The 16,125-nt window shown below is 56.6% G+C and overlaps 1 protein-coding gene across 25 annotated transcripts in view; it reads left to right on the top strand.

Moving 5' to 3' along the window:
* Positions 1 to 16,125, top strand: part of CTBP2 (C-terminal binding protein 2) — a 168,690-nt gene that overhangs the window by 140,882 nt on the left and 11,683 nt on the right. For all 25 annotated transcript variants that reach the window (XM_055560906.1, XM_055560894.1, XM_055560891.1 and 22 more), the window contains 2 exons: positions 15,304 to 15,458; positions 15,788 to 15,932. In XM_055560906.1, the coding sequence (XP_055416881.1) occupies positions 15,304 to 15,458; positions 15,788 to 15,932 (300 nt within the window). The remainder of the gene's footprint in view (positions 1 to 15,303; positions 15,459 to 15,787; positions 15,933 to 16,125) is intronic.

Below are 16,125 nucleotides of genomic sequence, written 5' to 3'. Positions count from 1 at the left end.
TGCTTGTGGTTTTGGTGTCATCCTCCAAGGTCATGAAGCTTTATGCCTGTGTTTTCTTCCTAAAAAGTCTGGAGTGTTAGTTCTCCCGTTTAAGTCCTTGAAGCATCCTGAGTTGACTTGAATATAGAGTCGGGGGGGTGGTTCCTCTGCATTACTTTGGGTGGATGCCCGGTTGTCCAAGCACCATTTTTGCTTATTTATCTTATTGCTTGCTTTTGGCTGTGCTGGGTCTTCATGGCTGTCTGCGGGCTTTTCCCTGGTGCGGTGATTGGGGGCTACTCTCTAGTTGGGGGTGCGAGCTTCTCATTGCGGCGGCTCCTCTTGTTCTGGAGCGTGGGCCTCGGTAGTTGTGGCTCCTGGGCTCCATAGTTGTGACACACAGGCTTAGTTGCTCCACAGCATGTGGCATCTTCCTGGATCAGGAATCACACCCACGTCTCCTGCATTGGCAGGTGGAGTCTTTACCAGCGTGCTACCAAGGGAGCTCCAAGCACCATTTTTAAAAAGAGAAAAGTCAACATATATTAATGTGAAAGATTTGCAGGTGTTTGGAACCTATTTTTTGTCCCCAAGATTATACAAGGCAAGAATTCTAAAGCCATTTCTTAGGTTCTTTGCTGGTACATGGAGTTATTTTTCTTTAAGTTTATGAAAGGGAAATAGTGCTTTCATCCGTCACATAGCCCGCGTTAGCAACATAGAACCTACGTGTACCTAATGTGCTGCTTTTAGGTGTGTTTTACCCTCCTCTGAGGCTGGCTTATGCACAAAGGACGTTTTTAGTTATTTTTCATGTAATGGGGAAAAAAACAAGACTATTGACTTCTACTTGCTCCCTCCTGCTCAAGGAACAGGAAGGGACAGCTTTAACAGGGACAATTTAACAGGCAGTTAAATTTAGCCCAACAGTGGTGCTCAGCGTATGAATAAAGCACCCTTTGCCAAATTGTTAGGAGAGCATAAAATCAAACCTGTAAACACTTGTCCCCACCAAGGGGTGGGTGACTCTTGGGGATGTGTTTTCCCAAGCTCGGTTGAGAATTGATCCCAGGAAGGGTTTGCAGATGTGAGCGGAACAACTCCTTGTTTAACTGTGGGAGGGCTGGGTGAGGAAGCCCTGGTGCCGAGTTTGTCCTCCTGAGCGAGCTCTCTGGACGGGCCAGGAAGGGAGTCAGGGCTCTGTATCTGGCTCCTGTGAAGTGCTGGCGAGGCCACTGGGGAGCGGGTCCTCCCAATTCCTCCCAATACTGACTTGATCGGAGCTCAGAGCCCCCGCAGGGCTCAGGGGGCCCTCCTGGTCCCAAGTTCCCCTGGTAGGCCTCTTGCCCTCTCCAAGACTGGGGTCAGCGAAGCCAGCCCTGAGTGCCTCCGGACCTGCCCAGCCCAGTCAGTGTCCCCGCCCTGCAGCATCTGGGCGCAGTGATCGCATCTGATTCCCAGGAAGACTCTCGACAATTTCCCTTTTTAAAGTGAAAACTCTGAGGCTCAGAGGGGTTCGATTCTTCCCCAGGTCACACAGCAGGGCAAGCACTTTGGGCCAGCCTGTCTGACTCCAAACTGTTCTTGGTCGCTGGGTCAGGAGGAAGCACCAAGCACAGCTCAGGAAATTCAGTAGCGCTGGGAGCTGGGAGCACTGCTCCACGCCAGCAAGAGGCAGTCAAGAGGGTGATTCTGGAGCATGAGCCCAAGGTGCAGTGAGCTTCACCTCCCCAGGTGCGACATTGAGGGCAAGTTGGGGCCCCCTCCCCAGCCTTCTGAGGACCCATCACGTGGATGGGCCCAGGCTTTGCACGGCAGAAGCTCAGTGCTGGTGGCTCCCAGGGCACCTGCAGGCACTTGCCTGTCCCCAGCTGGTGCCCCGCAAGCTGCCCTGGGACACACGTGGCTCTGCTGTTGAGCCAAGCCCTTGTTCTCCGTACTGTGCTCCCTCCCGGGGAAGTCACCGAAATTAATTCTGTGTGATTAAATGGAATGTCAAATGTTCCTTGGTCCTAAGAGGATTTAAGCTTGGCTCTCAGAAGGGCTCTAACACACACACAAGGGTAAAATTGAGTAGATGGAGAAATAATAAGGGCAGGAAAAGATGAAGCTGGGGAATGCGGCCAGAGCTCAGAGAGGACTCCCCATTGTCCTGTGCACAAAAGACAGGAAAGGATTTCACGCTGAGCTTCCTAGCCACCACGGTAAAGAGGGAAATGAGATTGTTGTGAGGTTCACATGTGCCTAAGACGGGACCACGGAGTCCATCGCTCCAAAGACCCTTTTCCTGAGCAATCAAGAGCTGAATTTTTGCTGCCCTCAACCACACGTCCAAAGAAGCCAGCAACGGCCCGAGGTGTGCGATGTAATGTCCTCTCCCCTGCCTGCCCCAGCCTGCGCCCTCCCATTGACAGGCTGCTACCCTGTGACTGGTTCCTGCCTCTCATCTGAAATTTCAGACAAAATTTGTCCCAGGGCTTTGTCCAGTTGAAGCTGCTGAGCTCACAGGCGCGGGTTTGGGGCCTGGCTGGGCTGCTTCGGCAGCTGGTGGCTGGCTTCCTCCCCAGCGTATCTGCCGCTTCCATCATCCAGCCCTTGGTTGGCATCGCCAAGTCCACGGGGAAGGGGCGGTTCTGCTCAGTTGAGGGGGCTCTCTGCCTGGGGGTGGGGTGGGGTGAATGTTGTCGTCAGCACCCCGGCCCAGGCCTGTCCCTTCCCCTCCAGCCGCGGTCCTTACAACTTCCCCTCTTCACCCCACCAGCTTCCCTGCTGGAGAGCTTTCTGTGAGAAGCTTTTTATTTGAAGGGATAAATATGGCTTTGTGATGGGTTCTAGTGTTTTCCTATGAACTGGGCTTTGAGCCTGGATTGCTTAAGACATCATTAAGTTTTAAGAAAAAGTTATAGCGGAAAAGAGCAGGGTGGGGACGTCCGACCAGCTGTCGCACTTGGGAAAATGAACTTCCTGGCTGCTTTGGGGCCCGAGGGCAGCACGCTTGGCCTCCGGCCTGCCGGACAGCAAGCCTGTGAAAGGGTGCTTAAGACTCAGTTTCCTTTTGGGTTTTAGAGCCCCATGTAAAACTGCAATAAACCGAAAGCCTCGTCCCTGTTCTGTCTACTTCCTGGCCTTAGTGGCTGCCACGGCTAAGAAGCAGGGCAGTGTTTTGTTTTTATGGGCCCTTGGCTCAGGCAGTGCAGTTAGAAACATAAGCCCAAGTCTGCCAGGCTCTTCCAGGGGCCTTTAGGGAGAAGGGCATGTTGTCTGTTCCTCAGGGGCCCTGGTGGAGCTGGTCCTTCTGATCAGAGGGGACGAGTCAACCGCAGGGGCAACACTCGTGAGCAGCCCTGCCCTCCTCGTGGTGTGTCCGCTGTGACCCCCGACCTTGACTGGGGGGCTCACAGAGCCAGGCTTGTTCCACTGCTGTTTCCTGTGCTTTGGAAGGAGTGGCCCTTCAGGAATCGAGAAGACTGGGGTGTCCTCGGCCTGGTGGGGACCCCTCTGTGGATCTTCCTGCCCCTGGGGTCCCGCCAGCCCTGCGCGAGCCCGTCAGAGGCGGGCGGCACTCGGGCTGGGCCGTGGGTGTGTAGCGCCTGCCTCTGCCAGACTCCTGGCATCTGTCGGTTCTTTTCTCATCTTTACTTCACTGTGTTTCTCTCAAACATCCCCTTGTATCGTTGCTACGGGCACGTTTTTAGAACTTGAGAAATACTCAAGCGAAATATACAGTGAGTGGCTTCCACTGGCGTCCCCCCTGCCCCCATGCTGTGGGCAGGGCCTTCCTAGAAGTCTCCAAGGCTCAGGGGCTCAGCCCCCAGCCAAGAGAAGACCACCAACCTGGGCTGCTCAGCTTCCCCCGCCCAGTGTTGAGGCTGGGGTAGGGGGGGGCGGGGGGAGTGGGCGACGGGTTTCTGAACACCCCGGCTTGTGAGCTGGGACCAGAGAGTGGCAGCTGCCCGCACGCAAGGGAGCAGGCCCTGGACGCCCACCTCTCAGCCAGTGCCCACCTCCTGCTGCGGGAGCCCTGGTCCCGGGAAGGGAAGCCGGGCCCTGACCCAGGAGCGGTGGGTGAGCTCAGCCGCTGAGACACGGCGTTGAGTTCACCAGGGTCACTGTCACGTGTGGCCTGGGGGCCCCCTTTGTCCTTGAGAAGTTCCTGCTGTGAAGGAGCTGCCACCAGGAAGGATGGGTGACAGGCTCGGGTCACTGGTGGCGGGGGCCATGGGGGGCTTCTGACTCCTGGCAACCCCCACACCAAGAGCAGAGGCTCCAGAGGCTCCCACGGACGCCGTTGATTGGAAAGGAGGCATGCATATGTTCCCGGCCAGAAGGGGCAACAGAGGTTGTCCCCGCTCCAGGCGTAAGCTACCTGGTCACTTGTCCCTCCAGGGACTCTTCCCCCATGTTGAGGGGGGCAAAGGTGCAGCCTCACCTGGACTGGGAGCCAGTGGGTCCTTGCACTTAGAGACCTGCTGTTCCCCAAGCCCAAAGCCTGCAGCCCTGCCCCCACACCACATCCCGGAAGCTGTGGGACCACCCACATGAGACTGAGCATTTGGGGGACATTTGGGGGACAAAGGACCATTAGGTCATTTGACCGAAAAGTCAGAAGCAGAGCCACACGTCCTTGGCTGCTTCAAATGTGTTTCTTGGTGGCGGGTTTGCTTCTCAGTGGCGTTCAGTGTGGTTTCCTCTGGACCGGTCAGCTGGGAGGGTCTCTTGCGCGCCGATGTGGGTGATGTTTGCCCCGCCCCCTGCCGAAAGCAGTAGGTTTCCAGGCAGAACATCAGGTGCTCTTCCAGGCAGAGGGGTTCACCGGGTGCACAGGAGGCTCCCTGGAGACTGGGGGGAACACCCTGCAAGTAGCGTGTCCAGTGCAGCAGAGTCAGGGCATCTAGATGCCAGACAGCCTGCCCGTGTGTGAGTGTCTAAGAAAGTGCAAAATGGGCCTGGTTTTGTTCTTCAGCTCTATTGGGCAAAGGAAAAGTGTCTGTTGCTTCTTTTTCTCAGTTCCAGTTCCCCGGTGTGGTGTGGACCCTACACAGCTCAGGCTACCAGGACAGTTCACCTGGGTGGCTCTGAGGGGTCTTTCTGGAGGTGCAGAGCAGGCTGCGTCGGGTCTGCCGTGGCACTCAGGACCTCGCTGCGTCCTGTGGGGTCTTCGATTGTGGCACACAGACTCCCGAGTGTGGGCTTCGGTAGTCATGGCGCACGCGCTTAGCTGCTCCATGACAAGTGGGATCCTAGATCCCTGAGCAGGGATCAAACCCACATCCCCTGCAAGGTGGGTTCTTAACCACTGCACCACCAGGGAAGTCCCAGATTGTACTGTTCTTTAAACTAGATGGCGTGCTTCCCACAGGTCTGGCATGTAGACCTCTGCTTCCAAAAGCTGCCCTCATGTGCACCCTGGGTTCACGTGTCTGCCCAGTGAGCCTGGGGGGGGTGTGGGCAGTGGCCAGGGCCCTGGAGAGCCCGTGAGCCTCCAGCTCGCCAGCTCTCTGTCCAGCTGTTAACCTGAGCTAAGGCAAGATGGCCTGAGAGCATCTCACTCGGAGGCCATGACTCATTAAGATCCATGTTTTATTTAAGAAGCTAAGCTACTTATTGGGCCACTCTGTAGCCATCTGGACCGAGCCTACAGCTGCCTTTATAGAGGTCACTAAAATCAGGACTGAGGAGTGGCTGCAAACCAGCACTCCCCCACCATGGGCCACACTCAGCCTTCTGGGGAGCCCCCCTAGTGTGGTTCACCCCCAGCAGCGCCGCCCCTGCCTGAGGACGCAGAGGGCCAGATCTCCCCATACTTGCGGTTTTTCACGCCAGGGCGGTGCTTACTAGCGTATTCACAGCTGAGTAGAGGAACCTGACTTTGGAAGACTGAGGGGCATTCAAGTTGCTGATGGTCTTTCGGGAAAGGGCTGTGTGTGCAGTGACCACTGGGCTTCCTTCCTGCCTGATGGTACTGCTCATCCCTGGGCAACCTGTGAGCAGTGCCTGCACAGCCATACTTTAGAGATGACTTGGGTTCTGTGCCCGACCACCCCAGTAAAGTATCAGAAATAAAGCAAGTTGCACTAACTTTTTTTCTTAGTGGTTTCATATTGGAATACTCTTGGTTAACAATGTTGTGTTAGTTTCAGGTGTACAGCAAAGTGATTCAGTTATTCATATCCATGTACCTGTTTTTTCAAATTCGTTTCCCATTTAGGTTATTACACAATACTGAGCAGAGTTCCGTGTGCTTTTCAGTAGGTCCTTGTTGGTTGTCTTAAAACATAACCGTGTGTGCTTGTCCATCGCAAACTCCCAATCTACACAGATTTTCTGGTTTCCCAGTGTGTTCCCTGGTGGCTCAGTCAATAAAGAATCCAGCTGCAATGCAGGAGACAGGGGTTCAGTCCTTGGGTAGGCAAGATACCCTAGAGAAGGAAATGGCAACCCACTCTGTTTTCAAAAGAAAGAAGAAAGTGAAGTCGCTCCATTGTGTCTGACTCTGCAACCCCAGTGACTGTAGCCTGCCAGGCTCCTCCGTCCACGGGATTTTCTAGGCGAGAGTACTGGAGTGGGTTGCCATTGCCTTCTCCAGGAGATCTTCCCGACCCAGAGATCAAACGCAGGTCTCCCGCGTTACAGGTGGACGCTTTACCCTCTGAGCTGCCAGGGAAGTCCCCACTGTTTTCGAAAGGCCACCCCAGAATCCTGCCGTTGCCAGGCCTTGGAGACAGGCCCTGGTGAGAGCTGTGTGGACAGCCTTGCCCATCACTGGGGGAGCCACTCCCTGACAGGGATGCTCGTGTTGGTGAACCAGTCCCACCACTGAACCACCCTCAGCTTGATCCCTGCTTGGGGCGCCTCACCTGGGGAAGTCCATCCTCCACGGGATCTCTTGCCTTGATCTGTCCTGGGGATGCCTGGGGACCGGCCTCTGGGGGTTCTTGCTGCACTGGCGATGGGTCCCTGCCAGTCAGAGGAGACGTGGGCTCTCTCCGCCTTGGCCTTGCCTTGCTGAACACATAAGTCTGCTGTCGCTGGGCGGCCGATGACCCCAGAACTTCTGGCTTGCAGGCAGCAGGGCTCTGCCGGGACTGGACGGCCTGTGGCGGCCCTCCTCTCGGCTGGATGGCTGGACCCTGGACCTGTGGTCCCGCCTCCCAGTGTGTCCCAGCTCACAGCTGATCTCAGTTTCACTGTGAATTTGGAAGGCATGGTGCCCACCCCGGGGGCCCAGCCTTGGAAGCGGTGCAGCAGCCCCTCTGTCACTCTGGGGGTTTCAGACTGAAGTTCAAGGCCAGCCCATTTCCCTGGAGTGGGGAAGTGGATTCCCCATCTTGGGATTGGTGGGGGGGAGCGACAGAGTTACCCTGGGACAGGGCGTGTGTCAGGCCACCAGGAACAGTACCAGGAACAGTACCAGGCACAGCCGAGGTCCTGCTGCGAGGAGTTGGGTGCAAACCCAGGCACCTGCCGCAGAGCCCAGCCCCACCCTGGGTGGGGGGCTCTCTCCCCTTCCTCTCCAGAAGCCCCCCCACCCCCCGCCCCCAGCAGAACAGAGGCCCGTCCCAGAGTGACTGCGGAGGGCTGCGCCTGGCTGGGGGGCCTTTGCGTCCTTCCCCTGGGGCCTCCCTACATCTCCCTGCTTCTTTCCACGCTCGCAGTGGTGGTGTCACGTGTGAAACACTGACCTTCACTTCCTTTACCCAATCAAGAGGGGGACTGGGTCCACTTAGCATGACCAGCAGATGTCAGCTAGCCTTGCGGGGGGCGCCCCACGGGAGTCAGCAGGGAGTCTGAGACCAAGACCGCTGGGATTGATTAGTCATGCCTGTCATGAGCGCAGTGGTTGTGTATCTGCATTTGTCGTCCGGGTCTGCTTTCCTCTCCAGCCCTGAGCACACGGCCATTCATCTCCAGCCTGCATCGAGTTGCAAGATGTTCCCATCTCGCTTGGCCTGTATTAGACGAGTGGACTTCCACATCTAGGCCCAGATAGAAACTGATTTCGTGTTTCTGATTTTGTTTTCATTCTTATTTTTTGGCTGTGCCGCATGGCTTGTGGGATCTTGGTTCCCCAACCTGGGGTTGAACCCCGGGCTCTCCCGGCAGTGGAATTGCAGAGTCCTGGCCACTGGACTGCCAGGGAATTCCCTCCTGTTCTAGATTTTGAAGTATCTTGGGGAAAGCTGTTTCTTCTATAAGCCAGATTCTCTGTGCATGTAGAGTTCCCCGAGGAAAGCGTCCATGCCTGTATCCTCACTGGGGCCTAGAACCAGGCCAGGCTCTCACATGGCAGAGCTTGGAGGTGAGAAATCGGGAAGGAGCGGGGATGGATTGGATCTGAAGGTCCACTTTGAGGGCAGCCAGAAGCCTGTGAACCAGTGTCCACTCCAGTAACTGCCCTTTGCTTCCGCCGCTGTGGTTCCAGCAGGTCCCAAAACTGCCCTCAGGCTGTAGGTGCACCGTTCCTTGGTCATCACCTCCATCCCAGGACATTCCTGCCCAGGATCCTGGGACATTCCTGCTTGGGATTCCGGGCCAGTGAGAGAGGGCTCACTGCCACTCGGGCCAGGTAGGGCGCAGGATGGAGGGTGAGTGCTGGAGCGGGTCGTGTTGCGATGCAAAACTAGGTGTGAAAAGCGAGCCCGCCAAAGAAAAATTGGGTTCTCCGGCGTGCCAGGAGAGCATGTCTGCACTTGACCAAGTTTTCAAAATCAAACTGCAGCCTGGCCGCATCCCAGACTGGCCCGGAGAAAGCGGACGCGGCTTCCTGGGCCTGGGAGAGCTGCCCAGGGACACCGCAGAGAAAAGCACTTTTGCCAGATGAAAAGGCAGATAGCAGTGTGGGAACAAAGATGAGGTTTCCAAAAGTAACTGCACTCTTTTTTAACCTTAAAATAGCGCCACACTTAGGAACACACATCTTTCTGCAAATCCCTGCCTTGCAGCCGCTCTCTGAACCTCCCCTTCATCTTCTGCTGCTGCCGTGGTCCCTGCCATGAAAGGCGAGGGGCGTGCTCCTGCAGGTCAGGCACCTTCTTGGGGTGTTGGGGACAGTCACTACCTTCGCTCATTTTCCAGAACTGCTTTCTGAGTAAGCTCCAGCCAACTACAGAACGTTTGTTGTTAACAGTGTAGAACAGTTTTCGTAACATGGATAAACATGTTTACAAAGCAAGGGAAGCCTGCCCCCCACGAGGCTCCACAACCTCCTTCCCCAGGCAGGAGTCTGCTGTCCCAGGCCACGGGTGGACATGTAGACCCTTCAACACAGCCATGTTTGCGAGTTGAAAGCCGAGTCTCGGATAAGGGCTCGTTTCTGTCCCAGGGTCAGCATCTGGTTCCCGCTTGGCCCCACGAGTCATGAGCTGCAGCTCCGGGTCATGGAAACGCCAGCCCGTGAAACATGCTGCTCGTCAGACATGGGATCTGATTCTGCGTCTGACCTTCTGGGGATCGGAACTGACGAGCCCAGCCGAGAAGGGTGGGGCCATGCTGGGTTGCAGAAAATGGCCTTTTAATTGGGGACCAGCTGCATTTAAGGGATGGAGGGGAGATGTGACCAGATCCTTGCGAAGTGATGTGGGCTAGAGGGCGACAGGTGCAGGCCTGACATGTCCCTCCCCGCCCACTCCGAGCCTCTGGGGTCTGCATGGCCGCGTCTCCCCGTTCTCCCAAGGGCCACCTGCATGTGAGGATGGGAGCCGCCTTCTACCTTCCAGGCCCCCATGCAGGTCCTGGGAGCCAATGACCAGCTGGTTGATTGTCTCATCCTCTTGCTGAGTTGGGCAGAGCAGTGCGTCTTGTCTCGGGTCTTTCTGCGGCCCCATGCAGGTCTCTGTCTGCTGGCCTTTCCAGGTGCTTGCTCAGGGTGTCAGCTGTCAAGACCAGTGGTACCGCACAGAGAATCCCGGGCAGCAGGGAAGACCTTAGGATGGACTTGGGATGCATGGCAGGTCCTCTTCCTTCAGGGGTCCCAGCCCCATCTGTGCGTCCTGTGAGGCCTCAAATGGCAGCCTCGCTGTACCTGCCCAACCCCGTCTGTGAGCAGAGAGGTGACCCTGCACAGGTGTGGCCGTCCACACATGTGACTGTCATCCATTATCCTGGCCAGCCGGGCTTTGGGGACTCTGAGGTTGCTGCAGTGTGGGGACACTTCCTAAAATCTGGTCCATTGTTAAAAGAGGCCTCTCTGCCTGCTGGGTCAAACATGATTATTACAGCCACTATCTTTAGGGTAAAATTGTTCAACGACTAAAATCCGAAAGCTGCAAAATCACGTCTCAGACAGTTTGGTTCTTGAGTTGTGAGTGACAGAAGCCAACCTTTAGAAAATGATGCATGGTTCTGTGGGAAGGATGTCCACTGAACTCACTTGGTGTCCAGAAAGGTCAGGAAATACACCACAGGGCCGCTCTGCATGGCATGAGCACGTCGTCCCGTTTCTTCGACTGCAGCCCCATCAGCCTGCGGGAAGGAGCTGGTGCTGTTTTCCAGATAAGGTGGCATCAAGGCTGGGGGCCCGAAGTTTACCGACATCTCCCTGGGGCCCTCCCCTTTCCACCTTGGAATTCATAGAGTCCTTTCAACTTGGCATTTACTGGACCGCTGGTCACTCTTAACAAACCTCCAGCAACTCAGCCTGGTGTGGTCTTTGTTTTCCGCTAAGTGTGTCTAATTGCACAATTATTTGTGTGCAGCTGCAGCTCGAAGCAACACCAGGCCCGGGGCGGACATCAGAGGTAGCCTCGAGCTGGGGCGCTGCGTCCCTGCTTCTGAGGAAGCGAGCCTGAAACCAGCAAGTAATTGACACCAGGGGAGTCAGCTGAGCTTTCTCTGCCCTGTAGACCTAATGCTGGATGAGCTGTTGAAAGTGCACTGATATGCTTTCTGAGGTGTGTCCAAGTGCAGTTGGAATTATTCTGAAATGGGTGGAGTGAGTTCATCAATGGGAAGGGAGACTGGAGAAGGGCAATGGTCAGCCTGACTTGAGGGCCGCCAGGACCTCATCATCAGGTGCTTTCTCGGCCTCTCCTGGGTCCTTGGTCCCTGAGTTTCAGTTTCAGCATCAGTCCTTCCAATGAATATTCAGGACTGATCTCCTTTAGGACGAACTGGTTGGATTTCCTTGCAGTCCAAGGGACTCTCAAGGGTCTTCTCCAACAACACAGTTCAAAAGCATCAATTCTTCGGCGCTCAGCTTTCTTGATAGTCCAACTCTCACATCCATACATGACTACTGCAAAGAACCATAGCCTTGACTATACGGACCTTTGTTGCCAAAGTAACATCTCTGCTTTTTAATATGCTATCTAGGTTGGTCATAACTTTTCTTCCAAGGAGTAAGCATCTTTTAATTTCATACAGTTAAAAATGTTTCAAGTTGCCAGAAGCACTGGAGAATGTCTCAGTTAATATGAGGCGAGATGTAAAGTCTAATTGCTACTTCATCTTCCTGGCATTTCCTGGGCTCTTCCTGGGTTCCTCCAGCAAGACTGTAGGGACAGTGGCTTGAAATTAACTGGATTCTGAGGCGTGCAGCTTGATGAGTCCCATCTGGAACTGAAGGAGCATTGTCTATCCAGCATGGCCCCTTTGTGGAAGCCGACCTTGACAGTGACCTGGCTAAGCCATCTTGTCTTCAGTGCTGGGGGCCTCATGTGGCCCCCTTAAAGCCTGGCTCTACACTGTGGTCCCTGCACTTCATCCAGAACACCTGTGAATCTTGCCCACTCCCACGTGCCAGCCAGCCATCCGCCCTCAGCATCCTTCCCCAGCCTTTGCACCTGAGCCTCATGCTCCCCCTGCATCTCTGACTCCTGCCTTACCATAGAGAGCTTGAAGCCGATATCTGAGCCTCAGGCTTCAGGAAGCCCATGGGTCTTGTGCGTTCTGCATGCCCAGCCTGAACGAGGGCAAAGGGTGGGTTACGCCAAAGAGAAAGACAACCCAAGTCAGGGAGGGAGGCAATCGCTAGGCAACCCAGAGTTTGTTTCCCAGGTAACGGGATGCATGGACTGATGCTGTGGATGGATGCATTGCAGCAGTGGCCCCTCAGCCTCTCCAGGTGCCTGCCTGGTACCCACTGTTGTTTTCCCTTGTGGTGACTTTTTAATTAACTGCTTGGATTTCTAGTCCTGATCATGAAACTTTACAAATGTTGTCTGGTTAACCCTCCTGAGAGCACACACCACCCCTGACCCTGGAGTGAAGTTGGAGTGTTCTTCACCCGGTGGGAGGAGTAGCCTGGGCCAAGTGAGCACTTTTGCCGACGAGGTCCTCCAGGAGTCCAGCCTTGGGCTTTGTAGGAGGTGTAGAGGGTGAGGAGAAGCTGGAGGAAGAGAATGGGTCCTTTCGGGCTTGTCTCGCCATCTCACTCTCAGGGTGGGTGTGGACCCCAAGTTGGCACTGGCCACCCCTGCCCCACCCCACCCCCACCCCCAACTATCTCCTCTGGTGAAGTACTTTTCACCTTGTGCTTCTTCCTCATCTGCTAACAGGACAGCGGTGCCGTCTCAGGGGTGAGGGGAGGGTGTGGGGCGCCAGGTGACATCCCTGCTCCCCACTTCTCCCTCTGCGGGGTGTCCAGGGATCCTGTCTGCAGGTGTCACTCTTGGTCTTTGGGGTATGTTCTCCCCATATGCACACAGCACCTCGGCTCTCATGGACCTTTCCGTTGGGGGCAAAGCAGGATGCTCGTGGGGTGCACACCAGCCCCCCAACAAGCAGCTGGCCTCAGTGCTGTGGGATGTGGGCTGGGGACCCTGTCCCCACTCGGGAACTCAGCTTTACTTGGCCGCCCCCCCTTGGGGGAACCAGGTCCCAAGGAGGCAGTAAAGGTCTGGCTGCCACTTGAGGGCTGGGAGGGACCTTGATCACTCGTGAGCCCCAGCCAGGCCCTGCCCAGAGGTAGCCTGCTGCCCCCAGCCACCCCAGCTGGTTCTTCCCAGTCCAGAACAAAAGGCTTTTCTCTGCTCGAGTTCAAAGAGACGATTGTCTCCTGAAGATGCAGCTGTGGCGTGGGAGCACCATCCAGGACGCGTCCAGGCCGTGCGGGCGCTGGGGGGCCGGGTCCTGAGCCCTGGTGGCCAGCTGAGGAGGGGCCTCACCCATGGCCGTCTCATGGCGGCTGCGAGGGGAGCCCTTTCCAGCGGTTCTGGGCCGGGAGACCGAGGTCCCATGGGTGAGCTCGTCAGCGGCTCCTGCTTTGGACTTGGGGAGCCTGAGTGAGCCCGGTGCTGAAAAGGATAAAGAGATTCTGTGCTCGGCCTGGCCCTGGTGCGGTGGCCATCGTCAGAGTTTATCTGAACATCTGAGAACCTCAGACGTGTGGAAGGCTGTCTTGTGACCTGTGATCTGATACCAGCTGACTCGCACTATGGTCCTTTGAGAAGATTCATTTGTCAAGTCCCCGGCAGGCCACCTGCCCCCACCACCCAGCACACCCCAGCACTCACACACACACACACACACACACACACACACTCTTGTGATTTTGGTAAGAAAACAGGAGTGGCCCTAGCCCCGGCCACCCAGCACACCCCAGCACTCACACACACACACACACACACACACACTCTTGTGATTTGTTAAGAAAACAGGAGTGGCCCTAGCCCCCACCACCCAGCACACCCCAGCACTCACACACACATACACACACACACACACACACACACTTGTGATTTGGTAAGAAAACAGGAGTGGCCCTGTCCTGGCCACCTGGTGCTGTAGTTCCTCCTGAAGCCCAGGGATGGGTTGTGGTGATTTAACAGTGAAAGTCGCTCGGTCGTGACCAGCTCTCTGCGACCCCATGGACTATACAGTCCATCGAATTCTCCAGGCCAGAACACAGGAGAGGGTAGCCTTTCCCTTCTCCAGCGGATCGAACCCAGGGATCGAACCCAGGTCTCCCACATTGCAAGCAGATCCTTCACCAGCTGAGCCACCAGAGAAGCCTGAGAATACAGGAGTGGGTAGCCTATCCCTTCTCCAGAGGATCTTCCCGACCCAGGAATCAAACCAGGGCCTCTTGCATTGCAGGCAGATTCTTTAGCAACTGAACTATCAGGGAAGCCCAGGAAGGTGATTGAACATGGGGGCCAAAAATCCAAGACCTTCCAGTGTGAATGTGAAGGGAATGGCTTGGTCATAGAGGATGAGTTGCCCTGGGCTGATTTGTGTGCCCCGATGATGGGTCCCCACAGTGGAGGGCAGACCAGTCCTCCGTCGTTTGGGTTGGAGGCACGGCGCCACTGGAGAATGTGGACTTAGGCAGCGTGCGGGCAGGCCCGCCCCCTCGCCAGCTGTGGGGCCAGCATCCTTTGTCTCCACTGGAACCATCAGCACATGAAAACAGCTCTGGCTGGTCTAGGTAGCTGACTTGCACTGTGGTCCTTTGAGAAGATTCCTTTTGTCAAGTCCCCAGCAGGCCTCCTGCACCAACCCCCCCCACCCCCCCCCCCCCCCACACACACACACACACCACACACACACACTCTCATACACACATACCCCTTCTCCACTACCTCAGACTGACTGCTTCTCCTCACCGAGCCCAGCGAGAGGGTGCATGTTTCCCACGGGTTTCCTCCAGGAAGCTCTTACAGGATGTTGTTTAGTCGCTGAGTCGTGTCCAAGTCTTTGTGACCCCGTGGACCGCAGCACGCCAGGCTCCTCTGTGCTCCACTGTCTCCCAGAGTTTGTTCAGGTCCATGTCCGTTGAGTCGGCGATGCTATCTAACCATCCCATCCTCTGTCGCCCCCTTCTCCTCCTGCCTTCAATCTTTCCCAGCATCAGGGTCTTTTCTAATGAGTCGGCTCTTCACATCAGGTGGCCAAAGGATTGGAGCTTCAACTGCATCCCGCAGGATGCTGGCGCCCTAACGTGTCCCTCTTGTTTCACTTCGGCACATGTCACGCGTGTTTAGAAGGGCAGAGGGGTCTGGCAGGGACAACGAGGCACAGCAGAGGGGCCAAGTGAAGTCTGCTGTACCTCCAGGAGCCGTGGGCTAGACCCCCTCGGATGTCCTGAAGGTCTCTGGGTCTTGGAGGTTTAGGGGCAGCCAGGCAGCCCCGAGGCTGTCCCTGGTGGCAGCAGCGGGTGTGGGCTTGACCCGATCCCACATGGCGATAGAGCTGGCCGCATGTGGCCCCATAGAGGGGCATCTTAGCTCCTCTGTCAAAATGAGCTGCACAGATGTTCCTTCTCTGTCTCCTGGGCTGGTCCCAGAATCCTCCCAGGAGGGAGGCACGTGGATGCTGGAGTCGGGGCACCTCCCTGGGGGAGCCCGGCCACTTGGCACACGCACCCTGTCCCCTCCCTCCTCGTAGGTATCCGCCCCCAGATCATGAACGGCCCCCTGCACCCCCGCCCCCTGGTGGCGCTGCTCGACGGCAGAGACTGCACCGTGGAGATGCCCATCCTGAAGGACCTGGCCACTGTGGCCTTCTGCGACGCACAGTCCACCCAGGAGATCCACGAGAAGGTGGGCCCCACCCCATCCTGCCCGCCCGGCTGGGGTCGCCCCTTAGGTCAGGTGGCAGCAGCTGGCACTCAGCGAGCACCCCTGCCAGGCCCTCCTTCTTTCTACCCTGGTCTCGGCTAGCCAATGCCTTGCCCTCGTCCCTGAGCCTGCCCCCTGCCCCCATTCCCTGGCATCACCCAGAGTCACCAGCAGGCCCCCAGAGCCCCACCAGGGCCCTCTCCCCTAGGGGGATGCCGTGGACACCCAGGCCGCGCCCTCACCGGTCATCTTCCTGCCAGAACTCAAGGGCGATGGGGGCCTCCATCTGTGCTCTGCTCGCCCCTTCACAGGTTTTAAACGAGGCAGTCGGCGCCATGATGTATCACACCATCACGCTCACCAGGGAGGACCTGGAGAAGTTCAAGGCCCTGAGAGTGATCGTGCGGATAGGCAGCGGCTACGACAACGTCGACATCAAGGCTGCGGGCGAACTCGGTAAGTGCCCGGCAGTGCCTGCTGAGTGCACAGCGCCCTGCTGGCTCTGGGCAGGAAGATGGTAGCTGGTTTCAGAGGGAACCTAGCCAGCCAGACACACTTCCCTGCTGGAAGCAGAGGCCCCATCGAGGGGCCTGGGGGCTGTGCGGGGCTCTCTCACTTGGGAAGGACGTGAGCCAGACAAAGCCACAAG

The sequence above is a fragment of the Bubalus kerabau genome, chromosome 22, assembly GCF_029407905.1.
Source record: "Bubalus kerabau isolate K-KA32 ecotype Philippines breed swamp buffalo chromosome 22, PCC_UOA_SB_1v2, whole genome shotgun sequence".
NCBI classification, from domain to species: domain Eukaryota; kingdom Metazoa; phylum Chordata; class Mammalia; order Artiodactyla; family Bovidae; genus Bubalus; species Bubalus kerabau.
Note: the sequence above shows the minus strand (reverse complement) of the source record. Positions and strands in the feature narration are given on the sequence as shown.